Here is a 27,590-nt window from a genome sequence, read left to right as displayed (position 1 = left end):
GCACAGCGGCGGGGACTGAGTTTCTCCCCGGGGTCTTCCTTGCCCCTTTCCATCAGTAGGAGCTTCCTGGGGCTGTTCCAACAAGTTCCCACAAATTCGGTGACTTGAAACACCAGAAACGTATTCTCTCAGTCCTTCGGGGCACAAGTCCACAATCTGTACCACGGGGCTGACATCAGCTGCGGACAGGGCTGTGCTCTCTCCAGAGGCTTGAGGGAAGGTACAGGTCCTGCTTTGCCCAGCATCTGGTGGCAGCCGGCATTCCTTGGCTTGTGGCCACATCACTCCAATCATCCATCTCTCTGCCCTTGTATCGCCCTTTCCTCTGTGTGGTCAAATCTCTGCCCCCTCTTACAAGGATCTATGTGGCTGCATCAAGCCCATCGGAAGAGCCTGAATTTAACACGTCTGCAAAGACCCTCTTTTCCCAGGAAAGGTACTGTTTTGTTTCTGGGATGAGGACGTGCTTGTCTGGAGGACCACTTTTCAGGCCCCCGAGCCCCTCAGGCTCAGCTATCTCTAAGCTTTGCAGTCTGTGACTTCGAGATTACCTTCCTAGCACTGACGGTAGCATCCTGCCAAAGGCATTCCCCCCACATCCACCAGCTTCTCTAAGTACTTTGAATAAAATTCTGAAAAGATTGAGTGTCTAAAACCTGTCCTTCAGTTTAAGCTTCTATTTAAGTCTCTTAGAAGAGTTTACATTTAGATAAATTAACATGAGATTTGAAAGTGAATCTTTATAAAGGGCCGGCTTAGTTTTGGTAATTTGCTAGCAAAAACGGGGGTCTAAACAAGCCTATCTGGTCCTTTGTAAAGTTTGTCCAATGTAGGTACTTAATGATGTCAATGCCTTGGTTTCCCACGAGGAATCTATGCACCAAGGAGACAGACTCCAAACCTGTTCCTGTGCCCGAGTCTACCCGGAAGCCCATTGTGGGCACAGTTCACTGTTGATCAGGGATGCAGGGGGGTAGCCCAGCAGGCCAGTGTCCCCATGAGCACAGACAGCGGGGAGACGAGCCACCTCCTCTCCCGGGCACTGGGTGCTCCAGGCAGGCCCAGGAACTGCAGAGCTGAGGGTGCCGATGCCTAAGATGCCGTGAGCAGGTGAGCATGCGTGCCTCCCGTTGGCCCTCAGGAGACGGCTGCAGGATGAACCCAGGGCAGGGGGTCTCCGGGGTGGGTAAGTCCAGGCAGGCCAATGCCAGCTCAGAAGACTCATAAAAACACAGCTTAGAGCAGCGGTTCTCAACCTGTGGGTGGCGACCCCTTTGGGGGTCGAACGACCCTTTCACAGGGGTCACCTAAGACCATCAGAAAACACATATATAATTACATATTGTTTTTGTGATTAATCACTATGCTTTAATTATGTTCAATTTGTAACAATGAAAATACATCCTGCATATCAGATATTTACATTACGATTCATAACAGTAGCAAAATTATAGTTATGAAGTAGCAACGAAAATAATTTTATGGTTGGGGGTCACCACAACATGAGGAACTGTATTAAAGGGTCACAGCATTAGGAAGGTTGAGAACCACTGGCCTAGAGGAACGTAAAGATCGGTCACTATCCTCAGGCCTTTTAAAAGAGGATCATTAAAATGATATAGAATAAGGCAGCAGTCGCCAACTTCTCAGACCTCACGGACCACCAGAGGTCCTCGGACCACCAGTTGGCAACCACTGGAGTAGAGTCCCAGTTTTGCTTGAAAAGCACTGAAATTGACAAGATGGGCATACAGTAAAGTGTTTACCACTAGAAGGTGGAAGAACCATTGATTTTAATTGGCTTCTTTCTAATTTTTTGTATTTTTACAAACAGGTGTTATTTTAATTAGGAAAAATGTTTGTTTATATGCATAAACAGATAACATAACATACAGGAATGCATATTTTAACAGAAGTGGCTGTTAGCTGCAACTGTGAGGAGCGGAACTCCAGGGAAAGAATGTGGGAGTGCCTGGCAGCGAGGGCACAGCCTCCGCCTCCCAGGCAGGACTCACTCAGGTGCAAGTTTGTGGACACTTTGTCCACCCTGGTCCAATAGCAACGCCACAGAACAAAAAGCGCTGGCACTGAGCCTCGGCTCACACCCCCATCCTCCGCCTGACCAGGTGAGCGCTGGCACGTGGAGCTGTCCTTTAGCCATTGCACTGGTTTTGTTCAACTCTTTCCCCTTATTTTTGCCATCAATTTATAGCAATTAAGTTAATTATATATTACTAGAGGCCCAGTGCACGAAATTTGTACACGGGGAGAGTCCCTAGCACTGCCAGCTGTTGGTCCCCCCCCCCCCCCCCCCAGCAGCCTGCCACCTCCACTGCCTGCTGGCCGGGGCAGGGCTGGCCAGGGGGAGGGGCTGCAGGCGGTTGGACAGCCAGCCCCACCCCCTGGTCAAACTCCTGGTCGAACTCCCGTAGAGGGGACAATTTGCATATTAGGCTTTTATTATATAGGGTGTTGAAAGATCTCCTTTGTAAAACATTTCTTCAAGGGCTTCCTAATTGTCCTATTACCAGCAGTGTGAACTGGGACCGCTAACTGTTGGCATTTCTTTAACAACCACTTGGGGAAGAGCCTGCCAAGGAGAAAGGGCGGGAGAGGAAGGTGGGGTGGCTTCCCCACAGTCACCCTCACACGACCTACTGACCTACTGCTCCGGCAGGAACCACGCAAGACGTGTGCAAAGAGCCCAGAGGAGTGAAACACCCAGAAATTACAGGTCCAATGTTAAGGCTTCTAATCTGATTTTGTAGAAATTTTCACTCACCGTGAAAATCAGCCTCGTGTGTTTCAGCAGCAGGCTCTTCTTCTTCCATAAAAACTCATCGTGAAACGCCGATGAATACAGATCCAGCTGTAGTCACTGTCCCCGACCCCACGCAGGCCCGCGCCCGCCCTCTGCAGGGGCTGCAGACCCACCTGCCGGTGGCTTAATTCAGTGAAGTTTACTGAATCCAAGAGAAACATCTGGAACTTGGGCCACTGCTCTACCCACACAGGCTCTCTCCAAGTTCTCGTTCTCAGGGGCTGGGGAACCTGGTTGGCACTCAAAGACCAGCCTGAGGAACCTGCCCTCCAGGCGGACGGACCTCCCTTCTGATGAAATTGTCCCACTTGCACCTAACTCCCCTTCGTGCTGGCAATACTCTGCCGCCTTTCTGCTATTCTGAGGACTGAAAACAGGAGAACTCCCCAAATTGTATTTGCAGACTCTGATAAAAGAAGCGATTTGTATAGAATGGCCTGTGATTTGATGTTTCTCCTTTGAGGTACAAACATGCAATTAGTCTCCTTTTCCAAAAAAAGAAATAGAAGGTTTTCTGGTCTGAGATGCTACAATTTCTCAGGGAAACTATCTGGTAGGAGAAAATTCAAGGTAAAAGCAAGAAAGAAATGAACAACAGCAGGGAGACGCCCTCCACCTTAGGGGTAAAAGAAACAGAAGGAAAAACCCCTCGGGAAGCTAGGAGACTAGACCCCGGCTAATGTATATACGCATATCGGAGGCTCCTCTCTGCACCAGGCCCCGACCCGTCCCGAGCTCACGGAGGGGCAGCTGCTAACTGTCTGGAGGGCCTGGACACCTCCCGGCCATTGTAAACCTGATCAGCTCCCTTCCCTCTGCCCGGGACAGTGTGATTCGGCATTCATCTCCTGGTCTCTAAACTACCAGAAGGCACCTGGGCCCCCACACAAGAAGGGGTACAGCTGGGCAGAGAGGCTGTGGCAATGCCTCCACCCAGCCACCCCACACAGCCCAGGTGTCGGCGGGAGGCCTGCGCCCACCTGCCTTCGGAGCAAAGATGCAGGCCCTGAAGTAAGGGGCCTGGGCCGCTGCTCAGGCCGACGGGACTCTCAGTGGGTTCATTTAAAAGAGGACAGGCTACATAATGAGCCTGGTTATTATGCTCCATTTTCGAAAGGCGCATCTTTTGCCAAATTTCCTGTGATTCTTCTGTAACATTACATGCAAAGCAAATGGGAGGAAGGGACTGGTAGTTAAACAGAATATATCATTTCATCTCTTTTTACTGTGTTCTCCCCATTCCAATGAATCTTCGTCCTAACTGGTTTGGCTCAGTGGATAGAGCGTCGGCCTGTGAACTGAAGGTCCCAGGTTTGATTCCGGTCAAGGGCATGTACCTTGGTTGTGGGCACATCCCCAGTAGGGGGTGTGCAGGAGGCAGCTGATCAATGTTTCTAACTCTCTATCCCTCCCCTTCCTCTCTGTAAAAAATCAATAAAATATATTTTTTTAAAAAAGAAAGAACCTTCTTCACCTCTGCATTCATGTTCTGCTGATCCAGGAACTTCACACGCTTTGTGGGCACATCTTATCACAGGTCTAACTGATCTCCTGAGCCAGTGAGTTTTATTACGTCTGTATTCCCCATAGTGACAGCAAAAGGAAAAATATGCCAGTGAGAATCATCCTATGCGCGCTTTCAGTGCCCCCTAGTGGCAGCTCACTAACTTACAAACTCGGGTACCTGAAAGCAAACTGAATCTCAGATCTATTTTCCACACAGGCTGTTACATGAAGAGAACAGTCTGGGAGATGCATTTTTGTCAAACAGCCTTTTGGAAATAATTTTACATTGATTACAGGATTGCATTTCACCCCCAAACGCTAAGTATTAAGGTGCCTTATATTTTATTAAAAATAATTGTGACTTAAAGGAGCACTTTCGTTCACTATCGGGTTTTATTTTTTTAAATATATTTTTATTGATTTCAGAGAGGAAGGAGAGGGAGAGAGAAACATCAATGATGAGAGAGAATCATTGGCTGCCTCCTGCACGACCCACACTGGGGATCGAACCCGGGCATGTGCCCTGACCGGGAATCGAATCATGACCTCCTGGTTCATAAGTCAATGCTCAGCCATTGAGCCATGCTGGCTGTGCAAGTGAAAAGTTTTTAATATGAAGATATCAAGTCAACATTACAAGAAATGCTAAAGGGACTGCTGTAATGAGAAACAGAGAGAAAAATCTAGGCATACAGAATTAAAATGGCAATAAATAAGTACCTATCAATAATAACCCTAAATGTAAATGGATTAAATGCTCCAATCAAAAGGCATAGTGTAGCTGAATGGATACAAAAACATGACCCAACTATATGCTGTCTATAAGAGACCCACCTCAGAACAAAAGACACACACAGGAAGAGAGTGAAGGGATGGAAAAAACTTTTTCCATGCAAATGGAAAAGAAAAAAAAAACTGGAGTAGCAATACTCACATCCGACAAAATAGACTTAAAACGAAGGCCATCACAGGAGACAACAAAGGTCACTACATAATACTAACGGGACTGATCCAACAAGAGGATATAACCCTGGTAAACCTATATGCACCCAATGCAGGAGCACCTAAATATACAAAGTGAAAACCCCCAGGGTGGCCAGCGCATAGAAGGCAACCAGGCCCCCCGGAAGGCACTCGGCAAGGACAAATGCTGTGAGGCTGTGTCCCTCACCAGCCAGCGGTCCCCCCTGCCCCCAGAGGTGTACCCTGAAGACCAGCTTTAGGTAAAGAGCCATCCACTAAAGCACTCTTCCTAAAACAAATAAATAAATAGGGGAAAACATTCACTGTCTAGTAGAAGACTGGGCCAAAAATTGTTATTTTCACTCAACAGAATGCAATGCAAAGATAAGCTATTGTACTGTAGAAACACTATCTGGAAAAGCAGGATGTAAAACATTCCAGTGCCCCGCAATCCATTTCTTAAAACACATGAGTGCCCGCACATGGGCGCGCACACATGCTGGGCCTTAACAGTAACAGCCGCTGGGCGGTTTTTATTTCCACATTTCATATCCTTTAACTCTTTTCTTTGGCAAATCTCACAAAATCCAACTTACTCATCAAAGTTTTCACAGTCTGTTTTTCTTTTAGACAAACAAGTTTGCAATATACTCTTCACAGTTTACTTTTCCCTAATTCAGGGCCGATAAGATTGTTAGTGTCATATATATACATATATGCCAGAGTCTCTGAGGTAAAGCTCCTTCCTCGAAAGCCAGCCTCCTGGAGGGTTCCTGTCCTGCCCTGCCACCGACGGAGCTCCTGGTGCTGGCCCAGGAGGTAGGGGAACTTCCTCAGCGAGTGCAGGTCACAGCCTGGCTATGTCCCCATTCTATAAGGGGAAAAGTCATAAAATAAAGAGAAGACTTTGAAACTGACAGCAAGAGAGGGCAACTACTTCTATCCTAGTTAAGTCATATTTTCATATTCTTTTGGTCGGGAACTCTGTGAAGGGTTAAACAGGTCAGCGAGTACACAGCCGTTTCATCATTTTAAAAACATTAGTGAGAGCACAAAGCCGTGGCATTATGAGCAGATTATGAACAAAAATAAAAGCCATTTGTATGCATTAATGACACGTGGAGCTAATTCAAGCTGGCTAACGTCGTTAGGAGGAGTCCTGGGGCCAAACGCGGCGAGGAGGCCGCCGCGCAGGAAAGTGCTAAAAAAACCATTTTCTATGTCATCAATAAAATTAATTCTCAGCCAAAGATAGGAGTCAACATGCAAATCGAAACCGAGGGCCCTTACTAACAGTGTGCCTGATGGCCTGGCGTCGGCAGCGTGAGAGTTAACGCAGGCCCTCTGCGCCCAAACAGGAGCATCCAGGCGTTCCCCGTAAGAGCAGCACAGCATGAAAAACCCGACTCGGGTAAGAAATGCCAGAAAGCACCCAAGCTGCTATTAACACCCTCGTCCTCCGCATTATGAAATAAGCCACTACTGCTTGTCTCGTCCGTAATGACATCAATCTTTATCTAGATGTGAGAAGACCTCTTCCTATGTTAATTCTGAACGAACCAAAAGGCCTTCCCTTGCAATGGTTCCTTCCACAGGGTCACCCACTGGTGAGGGATGACCCACTTTCACTGCTAAGGCAGCAGCTGCAGGCCGCGGAGCAGACCACACTGACCACTCAGGTAATCCCTTTACCGATGAGTCATTTTAAGCAAATCAACTGGTATTCTAAGGAGGTAATTCGTCTTTGCAAGTCCAGCCTCTGGGTCCACCGAGCAGTTCAAAGGAAAAGAAATAAAGTCTTAAAGGGGCAACTTCCGGACAAAGACCTCTGACGAATGAACAGGCTGGTTTCTTACTTGTGACAAATCAATGACATTGAAACCACCAGGATCCCCAGGATCCCTACCACAAACCAATTCCAAAATCAGTCCAGAAACGCCGCTGTGGTAGCCCCGTTCCCATTCCCGTTCCCGACGTGCTGCGTGTCTGAAGTCCGGGCGCAGGTGAATGTGCCACGTGCTCAGCACCGTACACGTGTGTTTGTAGCTCCCGGATGGTAAACTCAAACTAATTGAACAAAAAAATTAACTCAATAGTTTTTGTCCCCGGCCCTCTCTCCCCCTTTCTTTTTAAACCCTGAATATATGGCTTACTACACCAAAAGTTTGTATTTTAGGTCTGGTATTAAGTCATTATTTTAATTTGTGATTTAACCCCATTACAGGTGAAGCTTCTCAGGGTAAGAAATAAAGCGAATTTGCGAATGCACCGTAACAGGGGCACGGACATCCGGTTTTATAAAAGTAATCACTATCAACCAGCCATGCACGCTCCCACCCAGACATAACCCAGGGCTCCAGCACAGACAGAAAGACCCACCGAGCCCACGCATCCTTCCTCAGGAAGCCCGCCCGCCGCTCTGGGAGTCTGCCCCTGTGAGCACCTGACAGGCAGCAGTCCACTGAGGGAGGCTGAGCGCGGGCCAGAGGGGCTCCTGGCGGCAGCCTGCAGATCTCATTTCATGGGATTCGACCTTGTCAGAAGCCACCAGGCGACGACGGCCAGTGACACTGAGGTTACTGACGACAGCAGGGCCGCCACCTAGCCAGGGTCACGGCCGCCTCACGGACTCAGCCAGTGAACTTCAGGGAACAGGAGAGAGTCTCCTTTCACCACCGCCGCTAGCCGCTCCATCGAGGCGCTACCCGAGCCTTGGGTCAGTGCCGTTCTTAGAAAGCGCTGACACATTAACCCCTCAATGAAGTGTGATTTCAGCAGCTGAACCTGTCACCCTGTCATGCCAACTGCCTGTCTGTCCCTGAGGTCCTACATGCGTGACTTTTCAACACAAGACGGTGGAGCTGGTGGACAGGGTGACACGAGGGCACAGACGGACGGACAGTGGTAGGAAAAGGACACGCTGGGCTGGCACCAGCAGTGTGATGTGACGTCAGGAAGCAAGCGTCTGGAAGAACATGTCTCCCAGCTGTACATCGGGCCTCGCGAGGACACACTCGCTGCCATCATAAGCCCTTAAACGGCAATGTAAACACTAGTCATAATGACAAATGATAAAAACAATATGTAAGGCAGTGCGCTGGGCGGTCCCGCATGTGTCTCTTGCTTCAACAGTGTTTGGATGGAACAGACCCAAGGACGCCCGTTCTTCCAGCCTCCGCCACTCTCCTGCGTCTCACCCAGTCACCACCTGCAGAACCACCTCCGGGACCAGCCCACACACAGGGTGTTTCCTACCTTAACTCCTTATTGCCCCACAACCATGAGCTCCCAAATTCGTCAGAATTATTCCACCCAGGTGGAGGCTGCGGTCACCTGCCTGGCCACCCTAAATCTGCAGGCCTCCCACACCTACCTCTCTCTGGGCTTCTGTTTCAACCCGGGAGGATGCGGCTCTGGAGGGCGTGGACCACTTCGTCCGGGAGCTGGTGGAGAAGTGCAAGGGCGCTGAGCATCTCTTAAAGTTGCAAAACCAGTGCAGTGGCCCCATTCTCTTTCAGAATGTGCTGGAGCCTCCCAAGGTGAGTGAGCAAAACTCAGAACCCATGGAGGCCACCCTGGCCTTGGAGAAGAACCTGAACCAGGCCCTCTTGGAGTTGCCTGCCCTGGTTCCTACCCACGCAAATCCTCATCTCTGACTTCCTGGATGAGGAGGTGAAACTCATCAAGAAGATGGACCACACCTGACTCACCTCGGCAGGCTGCGGCCCCAGGCTGGGCTGGGTGAGTATCTCTTCAAAAGGCTCACCCTCAAGCAGGACCAGAAGCCTTTGGAGCCCAGAGGCCTTTAAGGGGCCCCTATGCACCCTGAGTCTGGCTTTTGCCTGAGCCTCTCCCCGAAACTATTAGCCATTCTTTTAACCACCCTGAAGCCCTCTCCCATGCATTGGACCAAATGAAACAACAAAGATTTGCAGCAAAAATTAAAAAAAAAATGTATAACAGACACTGGGCTCACTGGCTCACTTTTCAACATATATTAAATGCCCAATGTACACACTTTTAAACACGAAAAATCTGATTTTGGAAGCACTCCTTTGGGAAAAAATAAACATGTAAATATAAAAACAAATTGGCTCCAATCTAATCTCTAACACAATGAAGAGAAAAACAGCAACACAAGAGCAACAAAAGCAAATAACGAAACAGGCCCCCCCAACACTTAAAATGAAGCCGGACCCAGGAGAGAACGGACGGGGCGACCCACAGACCCCCGACCAGCACAGACAAAAGGCTGTGGTGTCAGCAAGCAAGCAGCAGGCGAGCGCACGGCATAGGGAGCAATCCCAGGAGACGGCTTCCACTTAATGATGCGCTAACACAGGCAATTAGGCTGCACAAACTAGGCTCATCAGCACAGCCACCTCGTCCTGGACACTCTGTAATTAGGACCGAGAGCCGCAGACGTCGTATGTGAAATGAGACTCTTTGTACATCAGGATTTCAATCTGTGGAAGCAGAGGATGGAAAGCTAACTCAGGCTCCTGATGTACTGCGTGACGTTGGGCAAGTACCGCATGACCTTGGGCAAGTCACGAGACCCCTCCTGGCTCAACCCCCAGCATGGGTGGTTCATGCCCAGGTGAGCCGTCCCCAGGCAGGAGTGAATGGCTTCCAGAGAAAGTGCTTTCCAGAATGTTAACTGCAGCACCTGTGAAGAGCAGGGTGAAGGGCCTAGAGCGGGAGGACTGTCAGGGACACCACCCACCAGGACCACACACACAGCATTAGCAATCGGCAGACACAGCCCTTTAAATGCCTCGGCCCAGCTTCCCACCCAAGTGTACGTAAGACGGAAAGGTCTCCCATATGAGATCGCCAGTCTATCCACTTATCCCTGACAAACAAGTGACTAAAACCTACAGTTTTGGGGAGAATTAAGGGACACACAGTAATTTGTAATTTATGTAGATTTTGGCTTATACAGATTTTTTTTAATCCTTACCTGGGGATATGTTTATTGATTTGAGAGAGAGAAAAACATCAATCGGCTGCCTCCTGTACATAGCCCCATGGGTGTTGAACCCTCAACTCAGGTATGTGTCCTGACTGGGAATTGAGCCCACAGCCCTTTGATACACAGGACGACACTCCAACCAACTAAGCCACCAGGCCAGGGCGGCTTACAACGATCTTGCTTGACTTGTTCTCACAATTACTGTCAGAGCAAAATGTTGATGTAAGTTTTCTTATCGTCCTATGAATACAATGAATACAAGCTGGGAAGGTAACTGATTAAAGCTTTAGTGGGGGTTTGCCTTCGTTAAACAGGATGCTTTGACTTGATATTTAACAAATGACTAGAATTTTAAAATATATATACAAGAGTTTTAAATTCTGCATACAAAACAACTCACATTGGGATGCATAATAGAACAATCCACACATAAAATGAAACTGTTTGCAATTCAGATAAGTCTGTATTAGCTCCCTCTGGGAGAGGGAGGTAGGGAGGGAGGGACGGAGGAAGAAGGGTGGGGCTTACAGTTTCCTTGATCAGAAATTTAACACAAGTGTTTGTGCACCACCTAGCTGTGCTCATTCTGTATGAGAGGAAACCACTCTTCCTTATGCAGGATCTTGACTAAACTATCACATGAAAGTCAGATACTATAGTTAAACATTTGTTAAAAAATACCCCAGAACATAGGGGGTCCACTGGATATCGTCAATAAAATGTCAAAACAAACAAACAAAAACAGGGACTCTCCCTCGTCCTTAGAGAACGAGATGAGGACTCCGTGACAGTCACCACACTCACCAAAGCCCACTGCGCGCCACTGTCACCCACGGCAGAGCAGGCTGCAGACACGCACTGGCAGGTAACAGCATTTGAAAAGACTTAAATTCACAATTTCCGAAACCCAACTGCAGGAACGAAAATCCCGCACGCTCCGTCACGAAGACCACGGCAAGTCCACCATCCTCCTCCAGATGGAGCACGTGAGGCTCCCAGGGACCTGGGTACCACCTGCCCCAGCCCAGCCCTCCCCTCCGCAGCCAGGGGGCAGTCTACAGTTCTGGGTGACTGTCCCAGGTTCGTCCCCTATGGGCTTCCATGTCACCAAGGCTTCCCATTGCATCCCCATCCCTAACCAGAGCTGGAAGGCTGGTGCTCAAATTGGGAATGAATGAATGAATGAATGAATGAATGAATGAATGAACGAACAAATGAACCAACCTACTTCCCTGCCTCCTGACATGCTTACTGCTAACAGAGAACCTCCCAATAGCCATTTGACCACCACACGAATGAAGCAAAGGAAACAGATGTTCTGTTTTCCTATTATTTTCACAATTTACTTTCAGTTTCAGGGCACAAGAAGTCAAAGGTTAAAGAAGTAAAGAATCCAGTCCCTGGTCACTTAAAAAACAAACCCAGGTGGCCAGCCGACTGGGCGCTCAGCCTGTGGGGCGGCTGGGATTGAATATGTAACGCCCCAGGCCTGTTTCCTTCTTCTATTGATAAGCTAAATGTTACATAGGAATACTACATTTTTTCTTTATCTTCTCTTTCTGAAAAGCAAACACATAAAACGGAAATAAATAAAAGTGCCAGGGCATACAGGAGGCCAGAAAGTCCAAGGAGAGAGCCACGTACTGAGTCTGCGCGTGGACAGTGAGCAGCGCCCGGGGCCATCCCCCTGCCCAGGCCTCCCCCCCGGCGGCAGGACCGGGGTTGCGTCCACTAATGACTACACGGTTAAGGCTCTAGGCTCAGGGTCCCAAGACGGGATCTAATCCAGGCGCAGCGCCTTTGGTCAAGCGACGTAACTTTTCTGAGCCTCGATGTCTAACTCTAAACTTGACAAGTCTTCTCCTTGTAATGAAAATGGACAGTTCCTGTTAATGATGTGAAGTGCTGAGGATGGTCCCCACTCGGTTAGCAACTACTTCGACTAACAATTACAGAGTCCATGATTTAATTAAAAATATATATACACACACATATGCTATATAATTACCATATGAAATGTGCTAAGTAACCTCAATTTTATTTTTAAAACTTACTGCTTGGCCGGTATGACTCAGTGGTTGAGCACTGACCTAGGAACCGGAAAGTTACGGCTCGATTCCTGGTCAGGGCACATGCCCGGGTTGCGGGCTCGATCCCCAGAGTGGGGTGTGCAGGAGGCAGCCGATCGATGATTCGGAGAGAAGTCTGTTGACAGGAGCAGGCAGCTGGCTGGACCTGGCCCTGGGCCTAGTGGGGACCCTTCACTGACATTTCACCTGAACGTTCAGAGGGTCTGGGCTCCGCGATGTGAATGGTGACCCTGCCTGTCGGGACCTGAAGAAGCCCACGCGCCTCTGTGTCCAGTGCTGCCCAGCTGGCTGACGCTCTCGGAGCCACCAGTGCAGTGCGGCCCTGCACGTGCGGCCACAGGTTTTAATTGGGGGTTTGCCCCCCCAGAGGCCCTGGGAATGGCCTGAGGAGGCCCATGTAAATGTGAGGGACTCGATCTCTGAAATTTAATAAAATGCTACTACAGAGTGGTATTCCTTCAATTTCATCTGAACACTAATTTGGACATTGGAAAGAAAAGCATACAGTCCCGGTTTGGGGGAAGTTACCCCCAATTTTACTAATATTAGCAGGTCTCCGCCAGGACTGGTGCAGAACAAAGCCTCTGTGACCTCTGGGCGGCTCGGGCAGCCTCTGAAGACACCACGCCCGCCTGCCCGCTCTGCCCCAGCCCCATGGCATCACAGCTGCGGGACAGGGAGGTGGGGCTGCCACCGAGGATTTAAACCAGAAGGGAGGGGACCCAGGGGTTATTTCCTAGGAGTCCCATCTGGAACGGGACAGATGGCCTGGCCAGTGTTGCTCAGTGGTTGAGCGTAGGTAGCCCTATGAACCAGGAGGTCACGGTTTGATTCCCAAAGCACATGCCCATCTGTTGTGGGTTCCACCTCCAGTAGGGGGCGTGCAGGAGGCAGCTGATCAATGATTCTCATTATTGATGTTTCTATCCCTCTCCCTTCCTCTCTCTGAAATCAATATTAAAAAAGGAGGGGGGGACAGAAAGATATGGGACAGATGATGGGAACATCTTTCTCCCAGGTCTTCAACCATGAGTCAGTCACCTTACCCCGACCTTCTAGAACCCTCCAGGCGATAGGCCACCCTTCCCTCCTGCCATCAGTCCCCTCTCCCACCTCACAAATGGCATTACAATTATCTACGTAAGCAGTCACCCCTCGGGTATGGCACGCTCCCTCCCAGGACACCGTCCTCTCTGGCCTGTGGCCGTCCCTGAAGGCAGGAGTTCAACAATGAACCCCATCACAGAGACCATTCCTAAACTTCATGCAGCCCCACCCTGAGTCTGAGTGTGTGTTTTTGTTTTTGTTTTTTTGCCCAAACTGGGCTCTTATTTCTTTCAGCTTATTCTCCTCAAAGACTAACATGAAGTACCTAAACCTTTTGGAGAGATGGGCGTGAACTGGGACTGTGAACCGCGGTGCAGAAGAAACGGCGCCACGCGTAACCGTGACCACCGTGTGCACAAACAGTTCGAGAAGCGTTTCATCCCGAGCACCACGCGGCCCCGTGATGTGACATTGAATCGGCTGCAGGGTGGCTTCAGAGGTCAGAGGAGGGGTTTTGTCCCATCACACGAAGGTGCCACTTGGAGCGGCACAGAACTGGCATCGCCCCTGGAATGCGGAGCTCAGACTCGCCCCCCTGCCCACACGTCAGAGGACTCTGCCCCGCGTGGACGCGGCTGCTGTGTGGGAAGCGGCGCCGTGTGCACGGCGGGCACTCACCGTCCTGAAAGACCCTCTCCACGTTCAGGCCGTACGTGGCACACGTCTCGTAGTATGTGCACCGCTTCAGGTCGCTGGAGAGCTTCCGCGCCCGGGAGTCGTCGATGACCCGCGGGTTGGTGGAACTGATGGCGTCTGGAACAGACAAATGCATAGCGACACGGTGACCACACGCGGCTGCAATTCCTGCCACAACCTAAGATCACCGAGTAGCCAAAACCCGCACCTTCCCTGTAGGGACAGGATCCTTTTCCGAACCTGGAGTTTTTAAAATACAGTCTACCCCCGCAATCATCATCTCACACGCTAGACTAGTCGTCACTAGCAGAAGTCTGTTTCCGGGGATCCTGCTTCTGAATGGAATAAAGGACTGCCCAGAAAGACCAGGAGAAGGAGTGGGAGTTAAATGTGGCCCCAGAGGAAAAGATCTGAAACAGGGAGAGCCCCAGGGTTGCTGTCTGTACGTGACCTGCTGATGCACAAAGCACGTGCTGAAAGCATCCTGCACACCAGCAGGTCCCTCGGTGCCCACCAGCACCATGCTCGCAGCCTCCGTGGGAGTCTGATCCGGTTCCAGGCACAGACAGCCCAGTTTACACAGCAGGCAAAACCCCACACTCCCAGGGGGGTATCCAAGTCGGCTGGGGAGGGAGGAGAAAACAATAAAGATGAGGAATGAGACAGACGCAGGGCGCTGCTGGGGGCTGAGTGGGACGGGGTGGGATGAGGAGGTCAGGGAACTCCTTTTTGTCCCACTCGTCTTCCGAGATGTGCTGTCACCAACAGAAGGGGGCCTGGCCACCCTGCCCTCAACGCTGCAGCACGATGCGCAATGCTCTCCCTCAGACCAATTTAATCTGCAAGCCTTGAAAAAAGACCTGCTTAGCAAACATCACAATCACCTCATCCAGAAATGAGGTCCACATGCCCCGACTCTCCCGGAGAGAGGACCCATGCTCCAGCCTCCTCCCACGCCGGCTGAGCCCCACAGCAGCCGTTAAGGAAGGAACTTAGCTCATCTTTCCCATCCCCCACCTCCAGACCTGAGGGGTCCAGATGCTGGGGCTGACTCTCCCCTCTGCTCCTGACCACGTGAACACTGATGTGTAAGGTAAGGCACCACTCAGATAGAACCTTTGGCCCCATTGAAAGCTCACCCACTCCCTGTCCTAGTGAGCCTCCAGCAAAAAGGCACGTGAGTCCTCAACGCGACCCCCTGAACTTGGGCAGCTGGTGAGGAGACGCCCACAGAGCCTGACTTTGCTCAGAAATACCCTGGGCAGGCTGCAGGAAGGGGCGCTTATTGGAAATGAATCGCTTCATCTTTAAGAAGCTTTAAGCAGGAACTGCTTTAGATGAGCTACTCACCCTAAAACATTAAGAATTGTCAAGCCATCAACTCAAATGTGCCAATTCTGTACATAACAGACCAAGGACTTTTAACCGGCATGCCCTGTTTCCTGTTGACCACTAGAGGGCACTCTACGCATAAAGAACTTCTCTCCTATTGGGTTTTAGGTTGAATTTCCCCACCTGAAGATTTCGCTTATTCCACCACTTGCCATTTAGAAATATGCTTTAAAAAGAGCAGGGGTCAGAAGTGCTCTCCATGAAGCTGTAAAAAGTGAGCCTTCAGCAGGAAATTGTTTCTTCTTTAAACCACTTTGAAGTTGCCCCACACCAAACACACAGACCATGAATACACTCACTGCTCCACTGCTAAAATCCTTATTTTTAAAAAATATGTTTTTATGATTTTAGAGAGAGACGGAGCGTGAGAGAGAGAAACATCGATCAGCTGCCTCTTGCATGCCCCTACTGGGGATCAAACACACAACCTAGGCAGGTGCCTTGACTGGGAGCCGAAACTGTGACCTTTTGGTACATGGGACCATGCTCAACCAACTGAGCCACAGCGGCCAGGGCCACTGCCCCAATGCTTTAACCACGATCTGTGCGCCGACGCCACTCACCCTGGGTTCCCACCAGCACCAGCGGGATCTCGCTCGTGCTCCGGTAGCTGGCCATCCGACTGTAGTAGTGGTAAACTGTCTGGAAGCTGATTTCATCCTCCAAGCTGAAGACAAATATGACAGCGTCCACCCACATGGCAAACTAGGGAGAGAAGAAGGGGAGGAGGCAGAGTTGAGTGAGGAGGTGGGGGGGTGGGGGGGGGAGGGTGGAGGAAGGGCTGCGTCTGCACAGTGTCATCTTCAAATAATAAATATAAAATTAAGTGAGAACAAGACCTTAGGAACAAAGAATTGTGAGACAGGCCTGAGGAAACACCAGGACTGGACAGAGTCACCCCCTCCCTTCTCTACCTTGAGAACATTTCCTTCTCCCTGTGTGGAAGGGGGTAGGGCCGTCAGCTTCCGCACGGCAGGAGCACCTCAGTGCCTCAAGTCCCTGGGACCAGCCTCACCCCCAAGACCTAAGCTGCCACTGTCTGGACCTCCCTGCAGAGAAGTGCAGATCACGCCCCATTCTCTCCAGGTGCGTCCTGACTGCCCAGCACCAGCAGGTGGCGCTGTTCCCGGTCACCCCGCAGCTTCCCCTACCTACTACCAACTACCAAAAAGAGAGCGGTTCCCGCACCGCCCTCAGATGCCCTCGTGGCCACAGCCTCGGGAGTCCATTCACGACGCCGTGGTCAGCGGGTAGACAATGTAAACGCCGTGAAACCATGAAAAGGAAACTGTGCTCACACAGCTCACACGTGCCCAGGAATGGGAGCCAGAGAATACTTTTCTCCCTTGAATCTTTACGCACACTCTGCCTAATTTTGTACAAAACTCTGGCCATAACTTTGAAAGGGTCCATCGTGATACCTCCCGAAGTAGCAATCTTTAGGGTCAGCTTCTAGGCTAAGGTTTCTGAAGGAAGTGTGACCTCATTTGACGACTGGTCCCTGGGGAAACCGAGTGGACACATTCTCATGGCCAGAGGCGACGACGGAGACCTCCGGGGTCCCGGTCCTCCCCACCCCGGTGCTGGCGCCATCGGCAGGCAGGCCACTGGGGCTGTGCCCTATCACCAGGTCCGGCCTCGGCGATACCTCAGGGCATCGGATGGGAATGCTTGGGCAGCCTCCCCGGGCACCTGGAGAGCTAGAGCTGACCCAGGTGGGCACTCCCCCAGTTACCAGGTTCAGCTCACAGTAGGTGCCCAGCTCATGTAAGGAAAATGCTGAACTGGAGATGAAGTACATGGAAGAAAGGTTTTCCACACACGGGCTTTCCTATTTCTATGACGCCCACCGTTGAAGGAACTTTCCGCCTGCACCCAGTTGCCAGGGGGCTGGCTCGGGTGGGGGTAGAGGGTGGGGGAGAACACAGACGTTTCCAGAGGTCAAACAACGGCGCTGGCAGGTCAGCGCACAGTGTGCTTTTCCTTCCTGAACAACTCGGAAAGTGACAACTGGCTGCACAGACTGGCCCCCCTCTGGGATTTTATCTGAAGGAGGAACAGAATTAGTGTCTTAGAAATGAGAAGAACCGCCATCACAGAAAACACTCTCATGGGCTCCTCTCCCCTTTTCCTGAGCTCGCTGGGCAGATTTCTCAGTCCAGTTCCGACTCCAGGAATCAGAACTGTAGCCAGAAACAGGTGAATGAGGGCCGGTGAGCCCCTGGCATGTGATACTCACCTGGGCCTCGGGGGGGCCCCCTTCATCTCTAATCAGCAGCAGATAGCTCTGTCCGTCAACAACAATCTCTTTCTTGAATCTGCCACCTGCCACACACACAAAAAACCTCGTTACGCAGGAAAGAGCGAGCGTGCAGAGGGCAGACAGACGTGGGCTTCGCTTGTGGAAAAATACACTCGAGGCTGCCGCCCCGGAGGCAACTCTGAGCCTTTAGGAGTGGGTTTCGGATCTGCCTCCAGCAACCACTGGGTTTTGAACGAACTGAGCTCAGATTTAAGTGTTTGTCTTAAAGAGCCCGCGTTCATGTCTGTCGGAACGCACAGCCTCGTGCCAGGCCAGGGGGGCTCGTGGCCGCGGAGGGTGGAATTTAAGTGCAGGCTTTGTGCGTAAATCCAGGGATTCCCGCTCGCTGGGGACACTGAGGCACAGAGTTCAGAAGAGAGCGCTACAGCTGTCCTTCTCTTGCTCAGTCTGCCAAACAAACGAATCCGTGAGGCCCCCCGGGCGCCTCGTGTACAACATGCTGACAAATTTGGGGGCTGAGAACCTGTATTCTCCTCAAGAGAAACCCAGTTCTTGGTGGGAACACAGAACATCATGGGGATGGTGCTTCCGCAGTCACAGTTCACGGTGGGGGTGCCGACTACTACACACGGTTAGACAGCAGCTACTGATGGCAGCTCCGCACAGCAGACAGCAGAGCAGCGGCGACAGAGGGTTAGGACACGCGGGGTTAGTGAGAGCCACCAGGAACCCCTGTGGACGGGGGGAGGGGGGCACACAGAGGTGGCAAGGGCTGTCCTAGACATCTGAGCCCCTCGAATGCCCAGGTGGGGGGCACGCCACTGCCACCAGCGTCTCCCAGCACCGCCCCGGACTGGGCTGCCAGGCGCCCCCTGGACAGCAGGAGAGACCCCCACTCTGGGTCCCTGGCCCCTCTGCACCTCCAAAGATGAACCGCCTTCTGAGACTGAGCCGAGTTCACTCCAGGTGACCCTCGCCGGGTTCTGGATTCTGTTTCTGAGTGAGGAACCCATCAGTCCTGCTCCACGTGCAGTTCCTTCCAGAAACTGCATCGAAACCCCAGGTAACCGCTCACTGGAGGGCCAGCTGGCAGGACCTCCCACCGACCCAGAGCCCGCACGCCGGGTCCTCTGCCGCCCGAGCCACATTTCGCTCCACCAGTGGCCCAACGAGGGTCCTCCCACCCCAGTGCCTGGGCCTGTGGGGGTCTGGGGCACTCCAGCACCCGGGAAGCCGGCGGAACTGACGTTCTGCGCCAGCACACGCGCACCCACTCCCACACACCTCCGGGGGCAGCAACGTGACAGGGAAAACACACTTGCTTTACTGGGGTCAGTTTGCTCAATAAGAAAACCGAAGACAACTTTCCAACATTCAGAGGAAACAGTATCTCAGGTTGCTCTCCGTCACTGTCACCAAACAAGGGCAGTCTGCCCAGAGGAGCCAGAATAAGACACATCTGAGGGGGTGGAGCAGACTGTCCGCACCTGGATGCAGACCAGCCCCTGCACTTCCCGCTGCAGGAGGGTATGCAGTGACCAATCACCCCCAAATCGCTGGCTCCTCGAGGGGGAAGGAGATAGCACGCCCTCCTAGCGAGGCTGCTGGCACAGGACAGAAGCCCCCACCCCACACCCCCTCCTCCACACCCCGGCACAGCCATAGGACACTGACGCGGGGCCAGCTCTACAAGGACCCTGGTGCTGCCCACTCCTAGCTCCTGGGCTTCTGGCCTCCAGAACTGAGGATACACTTATGTTTCACTGCCCCCAGCAGGTGGTACTCGTTCCAGCAGCCCCGGGAAACTAATACATCCTCCGATTGGTTACAAGTTTCTGCTCTTTCTATGCATTCACCCAGGGCGTGTGCTCGTGTGCGTTCTCTCTCTCTCTCTCTCTCTCTCTCTCTCTCTCGCTCTCGCTCTCGCTCTTCTCCTCTCCCTGTCTCTTTCTTTCTCTCCCCTTGTGCTTGCTATAGTCTCTGGCTTTGCAACCTTTAGCCAAGAACTTCAGACCTAATTTTCATTGCCTCTGTAAGGAGAGGCCATTCTTTTTGACATCTGTAAGGCCCCTTCCAATTTTAAAATCACCTCTTCACCACGCCCCCCCCCCCCCCAGGATACAGTGTATCTTTTCAATATTTTACACTCGCAAGCATCAGCCACTTGCAATTGGCTTGTATAATTTTTTCAGGTATTATACTAGTATGTGCATCAACAAAACCAAAATGAAATTCTCATACCCATTTGCCATGAACCCAAAAGTTCAGTAATTAGATAGAAGTCAGCCAGGAGCTTCAGCACCCAGGTTGTGAGGAAGTGAGAATGTGACCAGTAAAAGTAATAAACGTGTCAAGTGAGACTGCAGCGGGCTCACCCAACAGGGGCAGCTGGGCGCTGGAGAAACATGGTCTCACCGGTGAGTGAAAGAATTTAAAATTCGTTTTCTGCAGCCGACCTCAGAACCAGAGGGAAAGCCTCAGGGGAAAGGGAGCGGGCACCAGGCTGGTCCTCCACGCAAGCCCTGCGTCTCACCCCAGCCAACCAATCATTCTACCAACGTCTTAGAGGGCACCACCCGACTCGACTCGACACCCAGTTTCATTTTTAAGGCAGATCTGACAACTGCCTGTTTTATAACCCAAATTCGTTACCTTCCTGCAGGCTCTTTCACCCAACTTCGTATTCCCAGCATATAAGGTGCAGCCTGGCCCAGGGCCCACGCTGTAAGTGTTACGTAAATGGTGTTCCACCTGCTCTGACGGCCACATACCATTACCATTAAGTGCCTTCAGGGATAATCTTATGTTGGAAAGTGTCCCCGACCTCCGCTCCAGAAGACATCGACACGTCTGGCTCACACACCTGCATACAGGTGCGCAGGGGGCGAGGCAGGCAGGGGCAAGCACAGGGCTCTGTCCCGGTGATGACATCTCAATGAGGAGGGACGAGGGAGGCCCCCTTTCACTTAGATCTGCTCCTGCCAAAGGCGTGGTGAGGTCACCGGGGGTAAGCAGGCAACGTGCTGGACAGAGCCGAGCGACGCTGGGCTGGATCGCCCCACTGACAGCGGAAGCGACTCGCTCGCCTCAGTGCGCCCTGGTCTGAACTCCACCTCACGCTCAGTGCATCACATTTCTGCTTCACCCGAAGGCAGGTCGTTGGGGTTCCCTGACAACTGCCCTAGTCACCGTGGATGCCCTTGAGCTCGCCTTCGACGTGAGCCACAGTCTTCATTTCTTCACCACGTGGGTGAGAGGTCAAACTGGACATACCTCCCAAGAAGGGGCTGTGGACACACGTGTGTTGTGACCAGCACACAGGAAGGGTAGAAACATCTTTTAGAAAGACTTAAATCAAGGGTGTCCCTTGTAATCTACTGTAACCAATTACCCTGAAACTTTCAGGGTTACTGTTCCGATTCCTGGCCTTGGGCCTGGGAACCAGCGTGGGGTTTGGGAGGCTGGAGTTAAGGGAACGGCTGGGTTCCCAGCCCCCGGGAGCTCAGCGTAGACGGGCAGAGCTACACGGAGCCCTGTATGCAAGGGCGTCTGCACAGAGAGGCATCGGTGCCCCATCTGTGTTGTCATTCTGCTTTAAGGGGGGAAGGAGCAGACGGAATTTTCCTATTCCAAAGAGGGGGAAAAAAGCTTAGAGTAAACACTGCCACAGATGTTTGACATTTCTGCTTCTATCATTTTGGCTAATTGGACTGAAAGCTATTAACGTATCATTAACATTCTGCAAGCAACAGAGATGGATGTGATAACAGCGAGCCTTCACTAGTTTGCATTTCTTCCCCATCACCTCCACTCTTCCTGGCCACCATCACCACCCAGATCGCCTGGGCAGACCACGAAGATCCGTGGGACACGGGCCGAGGCCCCGGGCCAGCTCGCAGCAGGGAAGGCCCAGGTCCACCCGTGCTGCCGCCTGCCCGCCTCTCTCCTGAGCGTTTCTGCACAGCAGAACATGGTGCCACGGAGCCCACAGCCTGCGTGTGGCTGCCCAGTGCCCAGAGGGGGACATCGAGAACACAGGCCCGTCTTGTCCTTACTCCACTCACAGCCCAGCAGGGGGCTGACTGTCTCCAGCTCCCAACTCATCCCTGTGTGTAGGGAAGTATAAAGAAATTCACCCGCCTGTCACTTTATTTCACTTTTTTTAACCATTCAACTTTAGTTTTCCATGCAAAAACAAAGAACGAAAATTTGCCTTGCGTTTCAAACTCTAGTACTATTTCCCTTTTCCATAAACAGTGGGAGGAGCATTCTTCTAGCGTCTGATCAGTTGTGGTCAACCAGCCGCGATCCTTCCCTCAGGTGCAAACAGGCCTCAGGTTGCCCGGCTCTGGTACTGGGTCTCCTGCCTCACAGGTTAGATTCCCGTCCACGAAAACCTTTTCAACATTTGCCTAAAATTTTCTTCTTCCTGACGCAGCCCATGATGAAACAGAAAGAATGTCTGCAAAATGTATTGCTTCCTAATTGTTTAGGACAGGGGTCCTCAAACTACGGCCCGCAGGCCATAGGCAAATACAAATATTGTATTTGTTCCCGTTTTGTTTTTTTACTTCAAAATAAGATATGTGCAGTGTGCATAGGAATTTGTTCAGTTTTTTTTTAAACTATAGTCCGGCCCTCCAACGGTCTGAGGGACAGTGAACTGGCCCCCTGTTTAAAAAGTTTGAGGACCCCTGGTTTAGGACAAGTGGAATGAGAGGGCTACATTGAAAAGAACCAAGAACCTTTTTCATTTCTCCCTAAGAGAATATAAAAAATCTTAATTACAAATGTGCCAGAAATTTTTTTAAATGAATTTTACTCTTTCTACTTTGACAAATATACTCGAGTCAGTAACTTACTAACATTGAGATTTTGGAGACAGTTTGTATGGTGACATTTAAAAAAAATGTTGGACCGCATGTTATTTTCACCCTGGGGACAAATTTTATCGGTAACATTTTAGTTTGTAAAATTTAACTGATCAGATTTCATTTCCTCTGCCAACTTTTTTTTTAACTTACACTGATTTTTTTTTAAGTGACTCTATAATCTATACTAACAGGAGGGCCTAATGTGTGGTGACTGCTATGTGCTGCGTGGTGCCACTCGGGCTGTGCCTGTGGTGACGTGGGGACTTCCTGAGCAGGCCAGGGTCTCCGGGACTTCATTTAACCCACATCTAAGTAAAATAAGAAAGGAAGACACTGCACCATCCACCAGGAAAAGGGGTGTGGCTTCCCAAACAACCCTGCCGCGTGCCCCCAGAGGACGCGGGATTTTGAAAATAGCTACACACTAGCAAGTGTTTCAGAGCCTGTATCACAGTAACGTCCAGCGTGCACTGGCAAGTGTGTTACACACTCACTGAGAGACGGGCACGTGGGATGGGCTGAGTCAGGGACACACTGTGGAAACCAGAACCCACCTCCCGGAAGCTGGGAGGCTGGCAGCTCCACGCTGGCCTTTTAAACCTCAGACATGGCACAGACCAGCTCCCTGACACAGCCCAGCTTCTCGTGAGTGACAAGCAGGCGCCTGTGTAATGACAGCGACTGGCGTGTGGCATGTCAGGTCAGCAATGACCTTGGGGACATGTCACCATGCAGTTACTGCTCGCCAGGACGTGGGGGGCTCCTATCGGAAAACCTTTACAGAACGAGAGGGGTTCTATTATTGATTCAACCATTTTCCTTACCTGACAGTAATCATTCGTCTTAGTATCTAACATTTCATTTTTCCCCTAAAACTTTTCCCAAATAGCAGACATTCGGGTTTCCCTCTAACTGTCTCCAATGATTCTGCAGGGAGAACTTCCCAGGCGTCTCCCAACTGGGAAGGAGGCTGGCTTCTCCTCCCTCCACTCCACTCCGCGTGGAAGACCCAGCTTTCATTCTTTGCCTACGCTCTTTGGACTCTTAGTCTGTTATATTTGTCGTATGGGTGGTGCGGGGCTGAAATTCCCAGCTGTAAGGTAGTGTTTTCCGTTCAGGGTGGGGGTAGGAAGCTCCAGGTTGCTGCCTCACCTGTGTGCTCCCTGCTGGAAAGAACTGGAATGAAAGAGACAGCTCACAGGTCACCGTGCGATGAAGGACCACCCTCCTGGAGGTGAGAGGAGGGCCATCGCAGCCTTCAGGCTGGCATGTCACCCATTCCCAGGCTCTCAGCCAGGAACCTGCTGGCCGCTGGCCTAGACAAATTTGGGGCTGCCAGGGCCCGGGAGGGAGATTTTTGTTCACAAATGTGAGTTGCTTGAGAGCCTATGAGAAGCTGAAGATCCACTCACTGCAGGAAGGAATCCTGCCGGGTTCAGCTCACAGGACCTGGGAATGTCAGGGACAGCTGCTCCTCGGTCACACCTGGCGAAAGCCCCTCAGCAAAGCCCTTCTGTGGCCGCAGCAGCAGCGACCCTGCTGACCCTCGCTCCCGGACCTCCGTGGCAGGCAGGCCCCTACCACGCCTGCCACGCCCACACCTGGAGGAGGGTTTGCTCCAGACCCGATGAAGAAGTTTCTCAACCAGTCTGACTTCATCCTGGCACTGTCACCCATTTCATAGCTCAGGTTCCTTGTAAAAGTGGCTGCCAGTAGTTAATTCCAGAGCCGCAGGAAGCTCTATGGACATCCTTAAGTTTGTCACTGCCAACCTTCAAATCTCCCACTCAACCACCAGGGAGCCAGTGGGCCTCTCCCTTCCCCACCACCCGGGAGGCACTGGCTGGGGCTCCGCCTCCTGGGCTCCAGGTCCTTCCACCCAAGCGGCTCTGCAACCCTGAGCTGGGCCCCATCAGCCGCTCTGAGAGAAAAGGAATCACAGAGCAATGTCCCCGGGACAGGACTCAGCCTCCTGGCCGGCGGGGGAAGTGTCTCAGGCGGGTCCTTGTGCAAATTCCCACAGTACTGAACGGCCTGCCTTTCTTTCCTCCTTCAAGGGAGAGAGTTAAAAGCCGAGTGGTGGTCGCTGTAACAGGGTGAATACTAAGCACATGAGACGGAAACTCGGATTACACGCCAAACGCCACTCACAATTCTAATTGGCAGCCATGAGCAGGGCACTGATGGCCGAGGAGTGAGTGGCAGCTGTGAAATCCCATCAGAGGCGTGAAGGTCACACGTAAACGAACGGAATGCGTGTGACCTCCAAGAAGCCAGCAGTGAGATCGCAGCACGGCCTGGCCGCCGAGAGGCAACGGGGCAACTTCACGCTGTGAGAGCAGCTTGTTGAAACACTGCATGTGCACGATACGCACACGGTGTGGGTTTAATTTTATCACAAAAAAGTTATGTTCCAGTCCAAACCCCCAACACCTGATGTGACCTTATTTAGAAACAGGGTCTTTGCAGAGGTGATCAAGTTAAGATGACAGACGTCCTAGTAAAGGAGGGTGGCCCTACCTCCAGTCCTGGTGTCCTGGTGAGAAGAGGGACATTTGGACCAGAAACAAGGCCACCTGGCGGCTGAGGCAGAGACTGGAGTGATGTGTGTACAGACCAAGGACACCAACAGCCGCCGGCTGCCCGCAGAAGCCGGGAGAGAGGCAGGGAGCAGATCCCCCTCAGAGCCCGGGAGGACCAACCTGTCCGCCTGCACCGAGACTCCTGGCCCCGGCACTGGGAGGGAACACAGCCTGTTGTTTTAGCTGCCAGTTTGTGGTCACCTGTGGCAGCTCCAGGACTCCACCCGCATACATGTCTCTCTCTCACACACACACAAAATTAAAAACATACTTGCCTGTACAAAAACTTGACTCTGGATGACATTCAAGGAATCAAAAGCTCCCTACTGAGTTACCTACTTTTGCCTTGTTAATTCACTAGTTAAAAAACACACATAACATTTAAATCTGTTGTCATTTAAATTGTGTCTTTAAAATGACCTAAATTGTGTGAATGAGCTCTCTTTGCCACAGGAATAAAATACCAACCAAACTCACACAACTAAAACACAGCAAATATTACCCTCTGAGATCCCGCCAAACTCGATCTGATGAAAGTGTGCTCCGGCGAAGGTCGGGAGGTCACACGAGAGGGTTCTGAGAGCGAGAACCCTGAAGCAGGAAGGCCCTCACCACCCCTCCCAGCAATCTAAAGGGCCCTGGTTTGGTCAGAGGAACACTAGAGGGCATTTACACGTTAATTAAATCAAAAGAATAGCCCTGTGCAGACGTGAGAAGCCGCAGGGAGCTCCGAGGAGCTATGTGGACGGACGGGTCACCCAGCCCCACCACCAGCAACGTGTTTTTCATCTAAAGTCGCTGCCCATGTGTGGCTGGAGGCAGGTGACCGCTCCGGCAGTTGTAAGAGGAAGGCGCATACGTTAGAAGGTAGTAAAAACACCAGGAAATGGAAAGGTCTCCCAGCTCAAAGTCCAACCCCCTTGGCCTGGTGCCCGAAACACCACCATCAGCTGTGGCTAACCTGACCCTTGGTCTCCAAAGGCAGAGCTGACGACTCACGACTCACAGCTGGGGCTGGGCCATAATCGGCTTCTAGCTCCTGCACCCCTGGGAGGGGATGCCACGGCTCCCATGCTCTCCATAAACCTGTGCAGAGACACGTCCATTCCAACTCCAGAACATTCCGCACGCAGCTTCCCTGTAAAGCACGCACGGGCTCTGAGCGACAGGAATGCCCTCAACAAGAATGGCAACCACTTTGCAGTCACAGGCTCCCGGGCTGTGAGGAAGAGCTTCCATGGTAAGACAGGGAGAATCAAGGCTTTTCTGTCGTTTTCTTTCTGAGACAACCATGGTCCCTTCCTGCTGCCATGTGGAGACCCGCCGGGGGCACATGGACGGGATGTGGGAGTCAGTTTCCTGGTCTGTGTAGACACGGCCACCTGCCTGGTTCAGGCAGGCGCAGGTGGCCAGGCTCTGAGAAACGGGTTCAGGGGCTAAGGGGCTTCCAGCAAGACAGCACCCAGAGGCCCTGATGCACATCCACTGGGTGCACCTGGCTGGGTGCTGCTCCAAGCTCCCAGCACCCCCACACCCTTGACCTGGGGTCAATCAGTGAGAGGTGCCCGGGTGAGCTCCTGAGGTGCAGGGAGAAGACCGTGGACTGTCCTCCTCCTGACGCAGGGGCCTCGGGCGCGGGCCTGAGGGGAGAGATGTTTCCACTGTGCAGCTGAGGAAAGAGCGTCCTTTTGTGTACAAACGCTCGCAGTTCTACCCTTTAAAACTGTGTTTAGGAAACTGTATGCGATACCAGGAAATTCAGTAGAGTAAAACGTGTTATTTGAAAAACCAAAGAATCTGGGCTATTAGGGGTCGTAATTTTGGTACGATTTTTACTTTTAATGAATGAACATTCAAGAGAAATGCCTTCATGCTAATAAAAATACAAGGCCAGTTGCAAAGACAGCACAGTCAGGCCCCAATGTGACAAAACAAACTGTGACCGTGCAAAGGAACAAGAGCGCAGCCACAGCAAAGACAACACAGGGGGAGGGAGAGGCGTCCCTGAGTGAGAGGGCCGGAGACTCCGGTACCAGCCACGGCACCAGCCAGGCAGGCAGACACGGAGCCCAATGAGAGCAGCCAGAGCATCCCCAGGGCAGGGCTCGCATCGGAGTGCCTGAGGGGCGTGGTGGGTGGTGCAGGCAGCTTTACCTGGAGAGGTGATCATTACACCTGCTATCAGGTCACCCAGACACTGAGCGGCTGGGGTCATCAACCTATACAGTAGCTACACCTGAGGAACCAGCAAACCTCAGTCTAGGAAAATCAAAGCCACACTCAGACACAAAGGAACAAATACAGCAGCCCGACCAGGTGCAGACCTCAAGAGTGAGAAAGCCTCCCTAAGCTCTCGCCTCCCTCGCCTCTCTAAACCATGC

The 27,590-nt window shown here is 51.7% G+C and overlaps 1 protein-coding gene across 8 annotated transcripts in view; it reads right to left on the bottom strand.

Annotated features, from left to right (window-relative positions):
- AGAP1 (ArfGAP with GTPase domain, ankyrin repeat and PH domain 1) overlaps positions 1–27,590 on the bottom strand; it is a 413,197-nt gene that overhangs the window by 241,586 nt on the left and 144,021 nt on the right. For all 8 annotated transcript variants that reach the window (XM_036318654.1, XM_036318655.1, XM_036318656.1 and 5 more), the window contains 3 exons: positions 17,730–17,815; positions 16,054–16,195; positions 14,081–14,215 (listed from right to left, as the gene is read on the bottom strand). In XM_036318654.1, coding sequence (XP_036174547.1) covers positions 14,081–14,215; positions 16,054–16,195; positions 17,730–17,815 — 363 coding nt within the window. The remainder of the gene's footprint in view (positions 1–14,080; positions 14,216–16,053; positions 16,196–17,729; positions 17,816–27,590) is intronic.

Source organism: Myotis myotis, unplaced genomic scaffold (genome assembly GCF_014108235.1).
Source record: "Myotis myotis isolate mMyoMyo1 unplaced genomic scaffold, mMyoMyo1.p scaffold_m19_p_8, whole genome shotgun sequence".
In the NCBI taxonomy this organism is placed as follows: Eukaryota; Metazoa; Chordata; class Mammalia; order Chiroptera; family Vespertilionidae; genus Myotis; species Myotis myotis.
Note: the sequence above shows the minus strand (reverse complement) of the source record. Positions and strands in the feature narration are given on the sequence as shown.